At 34.8% G+C, this 17,434-nt stretch overlaps 1 protein-coding gene across 1 annotated transcript in view; it reads left to right on the forward strand.

Annotated features, from left to right (window-relative positions):
- Positions 1-17,434, forward strand: part of CDC14A (cell division cycle 14A) — a 50,291-nt gene that overhangs the window by 21,965 nt on the left and 10,892 nt on the right. Inside the window, exons 6-14 of the mRNA XM_056497858.1 lie at positions 2,258-2,324; positions 4,435-4,497; positions 7,605-7,692; positions 9,301-9,531; positions 11,387-11,525; positions 14,057-14,213; positions 14,883-14,995; positions 15,573-15,620; positions 16,639-16,767. Of these exons, the coding sequence (XP_056353833.1) occupies positions 2,258-2,324; positions 4,435-4,497; positions 7,605-7,692; positions 9,301-9,531; positions 11,387-11,525; positions 14,057-14,213; positions 14,883-14,995; positions 15,573-15,620; positions 16,639-16,767 (1,035 nt within the window). The remainder of the gene's footprint in view (positions 1-2,257; positions 2,325-4,434; positions 4,498-7,604; positions 7,693-9,300; positions 9,532-11,386; positions 11,526-14,056; positions 14,214-14,882; positions 14,996-15,572; positions 15,621-16,638; positions 16,768-17,434) is intronic.

Raw genomic sequence — 17,434 nt, forward strand, 5'->3', positions numbered from 1 at the left:
AAGTAAATATATTTTTATATTAATATGTTCAGTCTCTAAATAATGGCATGAATTTCAGAGATGGATTTTAGTTTTTAGCTTCTGGAATTTATTGGCAAGTGCTGGGGAAACAAACTGTTTTGTTACTGACAGTGTTTAGAGGTTTGGTGGCAGGGAAGGCATTATGTAGTATTGAGGTCAGCTACTACAACTGTGAAATCGGATATGGGGTATTCAGCTCTGTAATGCCAGCTCAGATTCATACTGAATCTTTATCTCCTAGAAATAGTCACACTTTTTTTCTCATTTTGGAAATGAACGGAGTTCTGTCACTGTTTGAAAAGTAAGGTGGCTATTCATGTGGACATAAAAGACTGTAAGAATACTGTAATGAAGCATGTGGCCAGCAACCTCCTTTAATGGTCAGGTGAAATGAGGCATTAGGGGCACGAGTGACGGAGGCAATCCATGTTAGCTGCCAGCATCTGTGCAGGTCACTGGTAACAGCTGGCTCTGGGAACTGGAGCTGAGAATCCTGTACACCTGGAATTGTACAACTAGGTCAGCTTCACCATCCTCCCTCCCTCTTTCATAGAATTTTGTATTAATTATTAATGGATTAGGGATTATGTGGCTTTTTTCCCCAGCATAGTTTTTATGAACAGCACTATTAGGTGCCTTATCGGTCAAAGAAGTAATTATATACATACAAATAAAAGAAAGTTATATTCTTGTTACAGCAAAATAACATTTAATATAGAACCTGTCTGCTACAATCATATCTTCTGTTCATATTTATCTAAATATTTAATTTTGTGGTTTGCATTGGTTGGGATTTTATTTCTGTCAGCCCCTCCACAAAAATGGTACAGCTTTTAAACCCTCTCTACTATGTACCTGTGCCCATTGGGCACTTAATTTTTTTTGCTCACAAGGCCTTTTTGTTTGCTAAAATGCTTTCATGCAGAAAAGATCTGTTATAATGTGATGGTCAAAATAATAATGAAAATCCATTATCTGTCAAAAACATTGTCTGTAAAATTCATATTTGTTTTTATATATTCTGCTTATTCAAAGTAATGAAAATACTCTATGGATTCTCATTTTTAAAACTACTTTGTTGGATTTGGACATAGAATGTTTATACAAACTTCAGAGTTCCCATTCTGAAAAATTATGGTTGTATGTTTTAATAATCCAATAATTCAAAAGCTTTTTTAGATTGGTCTTTCTGCAATATGACACTACCAAAATTGTAGCTTTTCATTTTCTTTAAAGTATTTTCTATGAGCACTGCCTGCTCAAAGCAGCTAAACTTATTCTGCTCTTAAAGAATAATGGAGAATTTTCTACCCTTAAAGTACTTGAGATTGAAGGGGCATATCACAAACTTCCTATTACTTGCAGCAAATTTCATCAAAAAAGGAGAGTCTTCAATGAAAGATTGAAATTTTGAATCAAGTATAGGTTAAATATGTTTGAACCTATAATGTTGCTATTCTGTCAAATTGCAGTTCTTAGGACTATCTAAGATAGCTAAGACAAAAGCTATAAGAGGTTTCCTTAATAAGGATAAGTGATAAGGAAATAATCCACTCAGGCAGAGTTTTGTTAAAATCAAAGTGGTCTGAAGCACACTTCAAGAAATACTTTTTCATTTTTCCACAATGCATTTTTTCCATTTAATGTGTCTGCCTCTTTCCACTTGAGTATGTTTTGGTTTAGAGTCTCACTTCATCGTTCACAGACAGGTTGTAATTTTCATAGTCATAGAACTGATGTTGAGTAATTTTAAAGTTAATTGCATCAGAACAACTTTTAATCATATCTATAATCGGACATAAAAATGAAAGTCTGTAAATTAATTCCAAGCTAGTAGTCTTATTTGCCTGCCTCAGTTAGTAACTCAGTTGAGACTAGAATAATGGTTAAAGCAAGCTATGCTTTATTTGCTGCTATATTTACACAATCTTGAGAGGATGCCAGCCTTCCTGTTCCAGAATAGCATAAATAATTTGGAAAAGAGCATGTAGTTACCTGATGTAAAATATGCATGTAAAGTAGCTTGCAATATCTAGCTGCATTTACTCAGAGCTGCATCTTGGGTGGGAGAGTACTTTAACCTGAACTAGCTTCTAAAAAGATGTCTTTGAACTTTAATTCAGAGTTCTCCAAGGGGATTGAATAGCTTGAATGTATTCTGTTGTGTGTGTGCTGCCTTTCCCCTAGCTCTTAAAATAATTTGTGTATATTAAATTCATTTGTATTAAATCTATAGGGATGCTTCGTTTGGGAACTGCACGTACAATCTTACAATCTTGGACTGTTTACAGGGAGTAAATAAGGTAATAACTTTTTTCCTTTGCAAAATGGGTTTAAATTGATTTTTTAAAACATGAAGAAAAATATTGTTAAATTAAATGATAAAACCTGGTTTCTGAGCAGAATGTGAATGAGTAGTGATGGAGCCTAAGTTACTGTGTGTTTGAGTACTGATGGTGGACGAAGTTTGCACTTGGACCTGCCTGGCCTGGCCTTTGACAGCCTTTTGAACTTCACCTCCTATATTGGAACATGCAAATACACCAGGGCTGGCTTTGAATGCAAGGCACTGTGCAAAGTCTGGTAATGGATCATTTATAGCCATTGGTGAGAGGAAATGACAGCTTGATGAAGTCAAGTGAAACAGATACCAAGCTATACTGTGATTTAATCAGAACAGTTTTTGCATGTTCTTGACCCCAGCTTTCTCCAGAATACTTGGTTCAGTGTTTGACACCGATCTTTTCAAAATGGCTTAAAACCAATGAAAATTAATGTATCTTACTAGTGGTTTGATGTGTCACTTTAAGTAGTCCTGAGCTATTAAGCTCCAGTATAGTTTTCTTTAAAAATTTTATACCAGTTCTTAATTGGGGACCTTTAAATTTTGTTTGTCATTTCCTACTGTTCTTGGTAAAGGGAGCAGGTTATAGGAACATTGCTGAACAGATACTTTATAGACCACTTATAATTCTCAAAAATGGCAAAACAAGTGTTTTTTAAAAATTGGAAAAAGAGAGATCAAGCTTAATATTTTTAGTTCTGTGGGGGTGGGAAAGGAGCTGTCAGTTACCAGCAAGACTGTAATTTGTGAGGCATTCTACTGATCCTGAAGATCTGAAGTAGTCAGTGCAGTCACTGTAATTTATCTGCAGCTAATACATCAAAAGGATGGTGAGAATCAGTTTTTCCTCCTTTGTTCTCTTAAAGTTTATTACTGAATTTTTGTCTAGCTCTGCTGCAGAGGTAAAAACGCTTTTTGGGCAGAAAATGTATACCTTAATTGAAAGTAGTCTTAGTTTACCTGGATAAATTTGGTGTTTGTATGTGTGTATGTCATATACAGGTAATTCAGGGGGCCTGCAAATTCTGGAGTGCAGCCAGCCAACCATGCTTCAATAAAATGAAATATATCTTTCAAAATTTACTGTTCAGACAAACCTCTCAGTATCTTAGGTTTCATGGAGGTCCAGTCACTGAGCCTATCTTGTATATAACAGCTATTTTTCATTTGTTCTAAAAAGATGCTCTGTATGTAACAAACAATGGCAGTCTGATGATTATTGGTTTTAAATCATAGATCTGTGATGTGTTCTTATAACACCTTAATTCCAGAATTTTGTGCAATATCTATGTTTCTCAAAATGCAATAGGTTCAGTATAAATATATGCTGCAGAAATTTGGAATAAATATTGGCTATGAATTTCATATTCATAGAATTGTTTTCAATATGGTTATTAAATACAAATCTTTAGTATAAAAGTGGCATAATTAATAATAATGCAGTAATCAAATAAAAAACTTCTTTCAGTCCTGTAGTAAATACTGTCTAATGTAGTCTAGTGGACTTTATTGTACCTGTGAAATGTGTATAAAAAGAAATAATAAAATACAGAATATACATGACACTGCATTCTGTATATGCCATTTTGCCTAGGTATTATGGTGGTAAAACCAGAGTATCATACTAAGTGCAGAAAATCAATAAACTCTCAGTGTTCGATGTTTTGTTATGTCCAACTATATGAAAATGCATTTGGCATAGGAATCATTAAATGAGTGTATGACAAAAAGGGAATTGCTTTTTAACTTGTCATCTGCCTTACAGAAGAAAAGCCCACATGGTGGGGTGTGGAGAATCAGTGTTACAATTTAAGTGATATGCAACAACCTTGTGTCCTATCCTCATGTCTTTGGAGGGGAAATAATGAGCCTAACATGTTTCAGTGACATTGTTGGAGTTTTTGTTGTCTGTGTTGTTGATCTGTGCAAAATGTAATGTTGTCTCAACGTAAAAGCTTCAATAAGCCACAACCACAAACATTTAGGGATTTAGTTTTGCTCAAAAAAGTATTATAAAATAAGATTATGCATTGTATTTCAGTGTAAACTGACACCTTGTTGCCTTTTAGGCCTTGCAGCATGGATTTTTTGACTTTAAGACATTTGATGTGGATGAATATGAACACTATGAGGTTTGTACATTTAATAATGCGTTGAATGTGTTTGAGCTACTTAAAATAAGGGTATACAGTATCCCTCGTCTTCAAACATACTGGAAACACATTTTAAATTGAGTAAAACCCAGTGTTCATATATAAGGTATGTACCTGGAAACCTATATGCTCTTTGTGAAGAACATGCAGGATTACTATCTTTGCAATTTCAGTGCATCATATCGTAAATCTACTATTTTCCTGTAGCTTTTTTGGCTTCTGAGACCTCTCTCCTGCTTTCCCAACCTTCTCCCTGGACACAATCCAAGGTCTCTCAGCTGAGCCACAGAATGTTTTCTTTCAGCACTTGTTAGCTCCTTCTTCCATTCCTATTAGTCCCAAATACAAATGACAAATTTTGTATTTCCACATAGATTAAGCAGATTTTGAGGGGGTTTTTTTATTAGTGAGGATGCATTATGTGGCATTGTGGCAAAGGAAATGCATCCAAAATATTTCCTTAATGAAGTCCTAGAAAGCTAACAGATGTATTTCACTGCTGTGCCAACTTTCTTACAACCTAGGTATAAATACTCTGGTTGGCCCTAGATGCTTCTAGGACTTTGTAACATGCACACCTTTATCTTCTGGTGGTAGAAAGTTACCTCAAGATACATTGCTTTAGACAAGCTTTAAAATGTGCCATGCTGTACCTGTGGACTGGGCTGTGTGCAGAGGAAATCTCAGGCACAGATGTACATCAGTCTGGTCCAAAAGAGTTGCATGGTCTTTGTATACCACATCTCACCCCAAGGAGGGGAAAGGATTTTAACAGAAGTCAGTGACAATCATTTAGTTTATTGGACATGGGTTTTGGATCACCTATAAATTCCTGTAGTTGTATTGGTTAAGGAGAAAGTTATATAAACTAGAGGTGTACTAGATATTTGAATATAAATTTAAGTCTTCTTAAGCTTGTGTTGCTCTGCTGAGCCAGTGTTCTTCCTATACTCTTCCCCTCTATTGCAATTTTCAGAAAACTTTTGAAGTAACAAGAATTAAGTTGCAAAGTTTGAAAATCTCCATTTTAAAAGCATTTCCTATAGCTGTATGTATTTCAGGTACATACTGAAATGCTTCATAAATGTTCAAGAAAAGTGAGGTCAGAAGAGGCATAAACAGTGGAAAAAGTTAATTGACAGCACATCTATACAGTATGTGTCTGCAGCAGGCAGTCTGTAACACAAATGTGCCTATTTCACTGAACTTAGAAGCATTTGTAGAAGGATTTCTGTATCCTGCAGTGTTTCATAATGATTAGGTTAAAAAATTGGTATAGCCTTTGCAGAATTACCAAAATTAAATAAACAGGAACTAAAATCTAAGATATGAAATTGCTGCTTTTTGCTTACTCTATGTACAAAAACAAAGCCTTGTTCTAAAAACAAATGGTAGTTGGGAATTCTATATGTATAGTAGGCATTAGTCTGCTTGAAAAAGAGGCTTAAAATAATTGACTAAAGCTATCCCATTATCTTGCTTAAGGCTTAACATTATTTTAGAGTGTGAAAAGTACGTACATGTGAATGATGTTTATAGTATGCTGTTTGCTGAGTTTAAAAAGCCAGAATTTGGAATCATCTTTAATTTTTTGTCCATTTTTTAGTATGTCTTCTTTTTTTTTTCCACACATCATGGTCAACTTTGTGTTTCGTTATGTCCTGTGCTATATTTCAAAAACTCTAAGTGTTGCAGGTTTTTGCTATGTTAGTTCTTCAAATGTGTGGTTATGTAGATAAAAGTTGCATACAACTTAAATGGAGGAGGCTAAAAGGAAATTTTATTTCATGTTTATAGTTCTTTCATTTTTCTGTGTTATCAAGGCAGCTAATTCCCCTTTTGTTGGACTGGAAGTAAATTACTGATTGGTTTTTTTTTAGTTATAATGATTTTTGCATGTAGTGTCGAGCATATATATACACATATATACAGAGATGCCTGCAGTTCTTATTGATAAAAATTGAAATTATTTGCCATGACCCCTGTAACTATGAAGAACTTAATCCACAAATAAAACTAGTGATACAAATACAAAAACATTTTTAGCATACTGAACAGGACTTCTTCCCCAAAGAGAGTAGGGATGCTGCAGTGCTGAGATGTCAGTCTGTGATACCAATGGCCTGGCACTGAGGTTGGTTCTCGAGTCCTTATGCAACCTGGGTAACTTCCAGGGGTTTGCATTGTGCAGGGACATTGGGAGCAAGCCTAATGGGCTCAGCTGAGCAAACAGTTGCTGAATTGATTACAGTGATGTCCATTATCAGAACCTCTCACTCATTAGGATTTTCTGATGAGCTGAGAGCCAAAACCACAAGCTTCATAATGCAGCTGAACTGAGTGCCATGTCCTTAAAAGTCATGCTGAGAATAACTGCATTGCCAAGCAAGGAATGAGCAGTCTTCAATTAAAGAAGAAAAGAAGGCAGTTTAGAGCTACAGTTCATGTTACTTGTTTCCAAAGAAGCTTTCATTTTCATCAGTGACAGAATTTGAAGAGCCTTTTTAGGTTTTCACTTAAAAGTGAGCAAGAAAGGCAAAATGTCATAGCTTGAAAGTTTATTGAAATTTAGTCTCTTTATTTACTTTTCTTCTGTGATTACTAGCTCATCAGAGCTTATGCCAATATGTAAATTTCAGTTTCTGCAGGGAAAGGGTAATTGTTTTGAAGGCTAATTGGTTTTTAATTTGTTTTCTGTGAATTGGGTTTTTTTAGCTAGTGCCTCACAAGGAAGCACTTTTCCATAGTTTTTGATTAAAACATAGCAGAACGTTGGTGTTTGTCAGTGTTATTAATAGGTGTCCTGAAACACTGAACCCCTCTCAAAGAGAAATATCTTACATAAAAGATCTTTCAGCTTTTATTGGAAAACTTAAGCAAATTTTGTTTGCATTTCAGTTTATTAAGATAGATCTGAGAAGCAGCTTATGGTTAATTTGTCCAATATAGTTAAGCTACCTAATTACATTTGAAGTGTTTGTTTTAATGCAACAAGAACATAGTAAAGTGTAAAATAAAATCTTGAGTATTTTTTAACCTTGTGTATACAGATATTAAAATGTTTTTCTCTTCTGAAATTTTTGTAGCGAGTGGAAAATGGTGACTTCAACTGGATTATTCCAGGAAAATTTTTGGCTTTCAGTGGACCACACCCAAAAAGCAAACTTGAAAATGGTATGGTGTATGTTTTAAGGCTATGCTATCATCTTATTTCTCCAGCGTATAAAATCATCACAGCCAATGAGCAGAAGATAATAAGAGGGTTATAGATCAGTTTTAATCTTCAGAAATAATCATCCAGTGAGCATTTTATATACACTCATAGAATTTAATTAAAAATGTTTTGGAATTCTTCTTTGCCAGAAGAATTTCAATTCTTCTAACAGTCAGTGACTTTTCATCCTGTGATAAAGAGCCTGAGAGACTCAGGTTGCTTACTATTCTCCTGGAACCTGACACCTAATACAGTAAGTGTGCAGAGTTAAAGGTGAGTTCATTAAACACAGAAGACTGTGTTAAAAGTTTTGTGACTCTTAACAGAGTCACAGACCAGGATAGACTTCTAAAAGAAGCTTGTCTTTCTTACTGAAGATACTTGGGGTAATGTGAAGAGCCTAGGGAATGTGATTCTAGTGGAATAAAAAAAAAATAATCTTGACTGCTTGACTGACAGAGGGAAAGTAGAGATTTGGTCCAACTTAAAGGAAAATCAGACATTTAAATGCTACCACCAACTTTTTTTCTGATTTTGACTATATTATTTGTGCCACGTCTTGTTGTTTATGTGAGCATATTTTCTGAATATCTACCTTCCCTGCCCATCCCCTTGTGCTTTCTCATGTTTCTGACTGAAATCTGCCAGTTACATAGTGTCCACTGAAAATTTAAATAAAATCCAGAAAGAAAGTATTTTGGTTGGTTTGGGTTTCTTCCCCAATCATTGTTGCAGCCCTTGCAGAATTTTTTCTTAATTTACTTAAATTGTTTAATGGAATTTGGAAAACCTGCGTTTTATTTGTAACATATATAACTGAAAGTTATTAAATTAACACACTTAAAATCCAGTTATGAAACGATAACTAACCCTCTCCCAGGTGGTAGAAAGCACACATTACAAAAGTACATTTTTCTCATTATGTTGTGACTCAAATTGCATTTACTAATGCATGTATTACTTGTCCTGAACAGCTGTCTTGTTGCTGGTCATTGACCTCCCTCCCTGTCCCTCTGTCTTCATCTAGAGGATCCTTTTGTCTCTGAGAATCAAGGCAATCAAGCTATCTTACTCCCCAGTAGGACAGGAGTATTTTTGGTACTGCAGTTTATCCTTTGACTGTTTCTCTTGTCCATAATATAGATGAGCAATCTGTTTTCCTTAGAAACAGTGCTTCTTCTTCAAGCTTGCTGTTATTCTTTGATCAGCAGCTTGACTCTAGATAAACAGCTGTTTTGAAATGCTGAATTCATAAATGTTCCCAGTTTTGTATAAATCCCCCTTGCAGAGAGGAATGGGGGCTTAATGGGAGACAGTACAGTGTTTCAAGTAGACTCTGGTTTAACTTTTAGCCTCTTAATACTTTTTATAATAAAAGTGGTCTTAATGAGCATTTTTGGACAAATTTTTTATATTACTTAGCATGTCTATTCTGAATAAAGTATTAAAGCATTTTTAGTATTAGCATGTTTATTATTGAAAAAGTTTCCAGGGGCATTTTTGGTTGGTGAGATTTTGAACTTATGAGCCTAGGACATTAAATGATTGTGGCATTATTTTTTTAATAGGTTATCCTCTTCATGCACCTGAAGCCTACTTTCCCTATTTCAAGAAGCATAACGTCACATCAATTGTAAGGCTGAACAAAAAAATGTATGAGGCAAAACGCTTTACTGATGCTGGTTTTGAGCATTATGATCTGTTCTTCATCGATGGCAGCACACCAAGTGACAGTATAGTCCAGAGGTTCCTGAACATCTGTGAAAATGCTGATGGTGCCATTGCTGTACATTGTAAAGGTATGTGCATAATATTCATTTCTCAGGCTGAAATTCAAAATAAGTATAAATCCATAGAGTTTATTCCAGAAATGCAACATTTAAGAATACTTTCAGATTGTTAGAGCAATAATTCTTTGTGGTGCTTGACTAAATATATGCCAAATATTTGTTATTTTCCTCTTACATCCTACACTGTTACATGCAGAAACTGACAATCTATTCTTCATTGTTCTGTGGGATTTTTTTAGTATGACTTGAAAACTTGAGATTTAGTTGATGCAGGTTTTTTTTTTCTTTTGCATTATGCTTTCACAGCATTATGATAATTGGCTAGGAAATGCAAAACACTAAAGGTTTTCTTTGTGATTTTGACTGTTCTACATTTTTCTGTGGAGTATGAATTCCACAATTCAAGTTGACGTGAGTTATTGTGATGCTAGCATTTCAAACCAGCCTAATTCAGCAAACCAGCCAGAAAATGCACAAAACATGCTTAGTCAAGAGAGATTAACAAAGGCTTTTAAGAGTTCAGCTTGATTTATGTTTGGAGTTGTGTAAGGACATGGTGGAGATTAATGTCTTGGCTGATCAGAAACAAGAATAATACTATTCATAATTTTCCTGTGAACAATAAATATGCATGTCAAAGATAACCAGGTTTATTTGTCAGCAGGTTGTCTACAGTGTTAAATGAATAGTTAACTCAGGCCTAGCTTAAGCAGGGATATATTGCAGAGGTGTTCTAAGCACAGCTATTGCACTAGAAACTGCTTGTCTCAGATGAGATAGAACAGTTAATTGCAAAGGATTGTAATGGAAAGTTTGTACATTAGCAGAATGTTGGAGGAAAGAAATGAAATCAATACTTCACCTTTTAAATTAGTCTTCAGAGCTTGTCTTCCAAGCTACAATTATGGAACCTCACTATGTGTGAAGTTCTACCTTCATCCTGCCTAAATCATCTTCACTTTAAAAAAAAAAAGTCAGAGTTAGTTATTGGTTACATGTAAAGAGCTTGTAGTTGTGTATAGAATTGTCAGCAGAGATGTCTGGCTGCTTGGAGAACTTCCATTTGGATAGTTGTTGGTGCATAAACAATAGTAGGCTACTGTGAGACTGTAAATTGCAAATACTGTCTTTGTGGGAAATCAGGTTTAAATGGGGAAACACTTTACTACTAGATGAGACACAGAGCTAGAAAGAGGTTAATTCTCACTACATAGTTTGAGATTTTGCTGATAGTAAAAGCTAATTTTTCTGTGTCTCTATTGTCCCCTTAAAAACAGGATTAGTTTGAGATTTGTTGGACAATGGATTAAATTATTTTAAGCTATTGATTTAAAATTATACGCTGGTCAACAGTCTCTGCTGTTTATACAGATAGCAGCAAATAGTTTTATGTGCTGGTTTCACAAGAAAACTGATTCAAGAAGAAAAACTCACTGAGTTGCTCTCTGTTGAGATGTGGCATGTATTTGCACCATGGCATTTTAGGTACTTGTGTTGGTCTCTAAAGGTGCTTTGATTATGGTTTTTTACTGGTATTATAAACATAAAGTTGGTATCCAGCTTGATCATGGCTTTTTTAAAAATACTGGCCTTTGTTTAAACAAAGTTTGGAGGAGAATTTTTCAAATGCCATGAGTGATTGCTGTTGCAGGTGTTCTTTTAACCATGGAAGATCTGTCCCTATATCTACAGCATTGAAATTGAATTATGTAATAAATAGGATACTGAATCAGAAATTATTTCTTCAAATACTAATATGGTGAATAACATTGCATGGAAGTTTTCTTACAACCTATGCTTTTATTTGATAGTTCTGGGATGCTCATACTTTCATATGTGGCTGTTGATATTTGTGTTTCTATAGCTGGCCTGGGAAGAACAGGAACACTGATTGCTTGTTACATAATGAAGCACTACAAGTTCACACACGCTGAAGCAATTGCTTGGATAAGGATATGTCGCCCAGGCTCTATTATAGGACCCCAGCAACACTTCTTGGAAGAGTATGTATATGTGTGTATATATATACACACACCTCTTTTCCTCCTCTCCATCCCTGTCTATCTTGCATTCTTTATAGATCTAATTTGTCTACTGACATTTGTAAGTTATTGTCTGTTCTACAGATTTAAGCTTAGTTAATAAGGGATTGAAATCTTGAGTTACTCAGAAGCAGTCAGCTTCTCTGGAGATCTGTGCATTTTGTCCCTGTAAAGGGGCATAGGGCCCCAAGACTGCTTGTTTCTGTTCTGGAAATTTAGGAGTTAGATGAATGTGTTGGAAGTGGACAGATGTGGACAAAAGATTAAATCAACAAATAGGATTTATTAAATATTAGCAGCAAAAGAATAGTCTTTGAACGCTTTATATATCATATGTGGCACTTAAAATTAATCTTAAAATGGTATAATTTGTATGGTTTTTCTTTATTGTAAGTAAAGATTAAATAATTTCTTGGTAGAAAGCTTATGACCTCCATCAGATTCCTCAGCATGATGCATGAAGCATTTCTCATTTGGAGCTAGTAGTTATAGCTAAACAAATAGATGGTTTTTATACAGCTTCAGATCTCATCCTGACTGGAAATGAATGATAGTGATGTAAACAGTAAGTTTAATGTCATAGTGGTTTCTGTCATAGTGTGTTGTGCATTTACTACTGTAGTGGTTATGCTGATATATTTGAGTTGATGGTATGATGATATTTACTTGGAGGCATTTTCACTTTTATGTGACAAAATATCTTAAGTAAATCTGTTACAAGTAGGAAAAAGAGAATTCACCAGCTCTGCTAGATACTGTGTAAATACTGTAAAAGATGCACTGACCTTGCATCTTAGGATATTGGAGAAAAAGACATCTTACTGTCATTCAAGAGAAATAGAACATGAATGAGGGGTTTTATTTATTTTCCAGTGCAACTAAATGGACACTCCTCTATTTGAGAGGTGGCTTGCTGTTATTCAAAACACTGCAGATCACAAACTTTCACAAACTGCAGGTGTTCACTGGAGCCAGATTAGTCTTCAGACAGTGCTGATGCTTGGATGATGCATTCTTAAAAATGACTTGCACAATAGAGAAAAATTACAAGAAAGGTAGTAGGTAATGTGAATAGTAAGTGTTGTTTATTTACAAGATAGGGAAAACAAGGCCCACGTCTTTTCTTGGTTTGACTGAAGGAATACTTGGCTTGATTTTATAGATAGGCAAAGATCCTTCAGATCTGCCTGCATTTGTCGCAGCTGGGAGCTGTAGTGTTGTTCAGCAGGAATTTTCTACTCTCCTAAGAGTGGTTGATACCTGTTTCCACAGTCAGACAGAAGTAAAGCAATGTCTCCCATGGTGTCAAAATGGAGTTGTAAAGAATTTTACATCTTTCGTAATATAAAATGTCTTGCCCTCAAGGCTGCAAAGTTGCATCTGACAAAAAGGTAACATCTTGGAATGTCAATCTGCCAAGCTTCATAGATGTCAAAGCCTAACCTCTTAGGTTCCTTGAGGTTTGATAAGGAAGGTTTGATTAGTTTAGGGATTTTTATAGAAACTCTTCCACTTAAACGTGTATCAGATCAGTTTGTTACTGCATATGCAATAATCATGAAAGATTTCAAAAGTATTTAAATTCAAGCATGTTTTCTAGGCTCCTTCTGTTAGGTGGACTAAGTGGCACTCCCTTTCCCCCTCTATCCCTTTGTTCTGCTTTCTCATGATGTTTACCATGGATGTAGTGAATTTTTTCTGAAGTGCTTACCTTTTGCATTTATTATGCAAAATAGCTTAGCTCTTAAGGCTTGCCATAGTATTTTGTTTCCAAACAAAAGTTTCCAGTGAAAATGAATTCTTATTTAATTCCTCATTTTTTTTCTTCACTGTTCAATGGAGGAATTTAATGTTATTTCTATAGTATGTAATAGTGTCTCAGGGGTACCTACCCAGCAAACTTCCTTATAGAAGAGTAATGCACCTCATCAAAAAAACTGCTCTGCCCATGTGCATTGTAGAAAGGAAATTATTATTATTTTACCACCTGTGTGAAGGATATGTTCTTTCAGTTTCTGAAAGTCAATATTAGACTCCTGGTGAACTCTTGCACTGCACAGGTCAGCTGTTTCCCTACACAATATCTGTATCCAGAAAACACACACTAGTGAGTTGCAAAGTTCTGTATCATCAATTATGCTACACATGATGTATATTAAAGCACTATTTTATATTATTAAGTTGTGCTTTAAGAGCCTTTAAAATATGACTGCAATTCCTGTTTAATTAACCTCTTTCCCCAGAAGGATTTGATAAAATGAAGTTTTAGTACTGTGATGACTACAGACTTATTTGGTGATTCTGGATTGTTGTTGTTTTTAAGTATTGAGGTTATAAATTTTTTTGTGATAGACATGTAAACTTTTTTCCAGATAAAGATGTACAGAAGATTCAAATGTTGGCAATCTATAAGCATGGCATGTTTTCATATGTTTTTTTTAATATGTGTGCAAATGTGTTGATCTGAATGGCTTTGGTTTTGTATCCTGAAGGAAGCAAACAATGTTATGGCTGGAGGGAGATCTCATCCAATCAAAGCAGAAACAGCGAGGACTGGATGGAAACTTTAACAGAGTTCTTTGTGGCTTGAATGACATTTCCATCAGTGACACTTTGAATAAAGCACAGGACTTGGATCAATACAAGGAGGTAAGTGTTCTTAGAAAAAATTTCAAAGAGATTGAAGCTGAGCTTTTAATAACTACCTATAGATAACTTCTAGATTTTTGGGGTTTTTAGGCTTGTATTATTAGTATTAGATAGGTTTGTTTTTGGTTTTTTTGGTTTTTTTTCTCGGATTATTTTTATAGGTCATAATTACAACAAATCTCCACTTAAAAAATAAAAAAGATCAAGTAATATTTAAAACTGGTACAGCTTTTTCAAGCTTCAAAATATTTGCATTATTTCAAGTCATTCTTTCAGGATTTTCAGTTGTGTTTTTTGAGAATGAAGGAAAACAAAAGGTCAGCTTTCCTCCTGGAAACAAAAAATCTGCTTATTCTAAGTTTTTAACTGTAATAATGCAGATGTGTTTAAATATCTAACTGACATCCTTGAAGTAAATAAATGCTGGCATTAGGCTTGAGCATCATGAACTGACTTTGAGGTCACATTCTGCAAAAGCCCTATGTGAGTGTGTTTGTGCAGAGACACATTTAACGTACCAGAGCTATACAAAGAGCAGTGCCATGTCTGCAGGAGACAGTAGGTCACCCTTCTGGATTCTGATCTTTGGCAACGAGATGCTCAGGGCTTTGCAACTACACTCTCCTAGGATTTGATAGATTCCCTTGCTTGTATATTTTTGTTTCCCAGAATGATTCTGAAGACAAAGATGTGGAAGCTCAGAATGAGATGACACAGGGAGATAAGCTGAATGCCTTAAAAACTCGGAGACAGCCTTGTTCTGCTACAGCTGGAGCTCTAAGGTAATTATACCAGTCTGAGGTAATCTGCAGTTTTAAATTCAGTCCATGCTATCAGATCTCTGTGGCAAGTACATTATCTTGTTTAAGGCAGTGGTACTACCTGTGCCACCTTCTGTGATGGAAACTTTTCCAGATATGTATCTGTTAGTTGCAGATTTGGGTTGTTAATCTTTTTCTTCTCTCCTTTGTTGCCCTCTGTCTCCCTGTGTAGGGATGCCTTCTTACTGTGTAGAAGTAAAAGATAATGTAAAAGTACTTCAAAATTTTCTAATTTATATCTAGTGTTTTAAAACTTAGAACTTGTGCAAAATATTCTAAGTCAAACTTAGTTGTCTTTCTATAATTACTTTTCTGTACTCCTTACAGAAATTTAGGGTTTTTCAGAACCAGTAAAAATGTGAACTTTGAAATTAAACCTGAACTCATTCTGTTCTTTAACTGTAAATTAAGACATTGGTTGTCAATAATTCTAACTCTTGTTTTTATGTTTTAAGCCAACCTGAGACAGACAGATATAATTTGGCAGGGGGAAGGTTTTTTTATCCTTGGATAAAGATTGCTGCTTTTGTTTCTTTAGGCTGCAAGACATGAAACTGCACACCAGGTCAATATCACAGCCCTTCAGGTACTGACTTTAAAACTCTAGTTCTAAATGTATATCACTTGACTAGGGTCTTAATTTTCAGTGTTTTTGATAATTGCTAATCAATTTATGTGATCACTGTTTCAGACTTCTGAGCATAGGCATGTAACCCATTTAAACACCTGCAAATTTCATGTCTTGCCCCATTGAATTGATAATATAATATGTAAGACAAAACTTCTATCATTATCAAGTATTAATACTAAAAAGAGCACATTTTTTTCAGTTTAGTGACCTAAATTTTTGAGCTGGATTTCTCCAGATGGCTAGCATTGGAAATGAATGTTTTACCCTTTCTTGGTGTGTAATTCAAGTTGCTCCATCTAATTTTTCTTCTGTGCTTGTAGTTGGTGATCTGTACCCAAGCTTTTTCATTCTTTAGGGTCTGATTGTTGTATCCCTTGATCTAGGGTTAGAGAAAATTAATTTCTTTAATTAATTTATGTGGACAACCATAATAGTAACAATTTGAGTTAAGTCTAACATACATACAGCTCATTATCAGCACATTAAGAATTTTGTCATTAGGAATCCCACCATAGAAAGATCTGCATATTCTGTGTAACTTCATGAAAATGTTCATTTGGAAATGATGCTGACCTCATGAAAACTATGGTTTTGAATTTTTCTACTCATACTTGCTCTATAAGCTCAAAAAGTACTCTTAGTCAAATTTACATTCAGAGTTCTAAAACTTATGATAAAACTTACAATAAATCTATAAGAAATGGACCTTGTCCTTCATAAATTATCAAGGTGAAAATTAGCTTGTAACTTTTTAATAAAGTTGCAGCAGGGGAAAATACCTGGGTGAGTACCTGGAAAGTTTTTTTAGAAAATATGTTTAAGCAGGTAAACTGGAGTTTTTGCTGTTGAGCTCTCAAAATTGAGAATTCACACTTTTTAAAATACTAGTCTATGTACAGAAAGACTGTATGTGTTGGAGATATATATTTTAATTATAAAATCTTGCTTCTCACTGGAACTCTGCTCTTTTTAGACTGAATACTTCAGGTAGCACAGAAGGATCCATTTCTCCTCTGAAGGCCTCCAGAGTGATGGCAGTTACTTCACCATCTGCAGAAAGAATAAGCAGACTTTCCACGTCCTCAGGCTCTAACCTTAAAAGGTTTTTTTCTTCTTCTCATTTTGGTTCAGATGCTTATAATATTCTGCAGTGGTTGTCAGCACATCTGCAGCTTATGAAGCGCTTGCTATTCTTGGCTATAAGACTTAAATTTACTTATAGTGATTTGCTGTTCCACTAGCCTAACTTCAGTTGCCTACAGATATAAAAAACAAGCAAAATCCAAAATCTATCCTACTGGTCTGAGAGTTTTATTGAGATTGTGTCATCAGAAACAATACTTGCTCAAGTGATTTGTTAAGGTTTTATTCACTTATCTCAGTTTATAGATGTTTTGCAGGTATTCCCACTAGTCTGTATACTATTACTCTCAGAATACTGAGTGGTAATTAATTTTTTTATGAGCCCTGGATTTATTACTATTTAGCTCCATTATTACTGTTGTCCTAAGTAATTATATATATTAGACATTCAGAATGAGGCATTTTTAATAACTATGTGCACAAATATTTGCCTGGACAGAGTAACCATCTTGAGGTATTTCAGGACACCCTATTTCTAGTCTCAAATTTTATCATATTACTACTTGGTGACTTGAAGGCTTGTATCACAAAACTGATAGCAAGAAACAGAGGAGGAGTTCCTAAACTATTCCATGTATACATGAGTATACAGTGTAAATTATATACTGCCTAAACCTTTTAACACC

This window comes from Oenanthe melanoleuca, chromosome 8 (genome assembly GCF_029582105.1).
Source record: "Oenanthe melanoleuca isolate GR-GAL-2019-014 chromosome 8, OMel1.0, whole genome shotgun sequence".
Taxonomy (NCBI): domain Eukaryota; kingdom Metazoa; phylum Chordata; class Aves; order Passeriformes; family Muscicapidae; genus Oenanthe; species Oenanthe melanoleuca.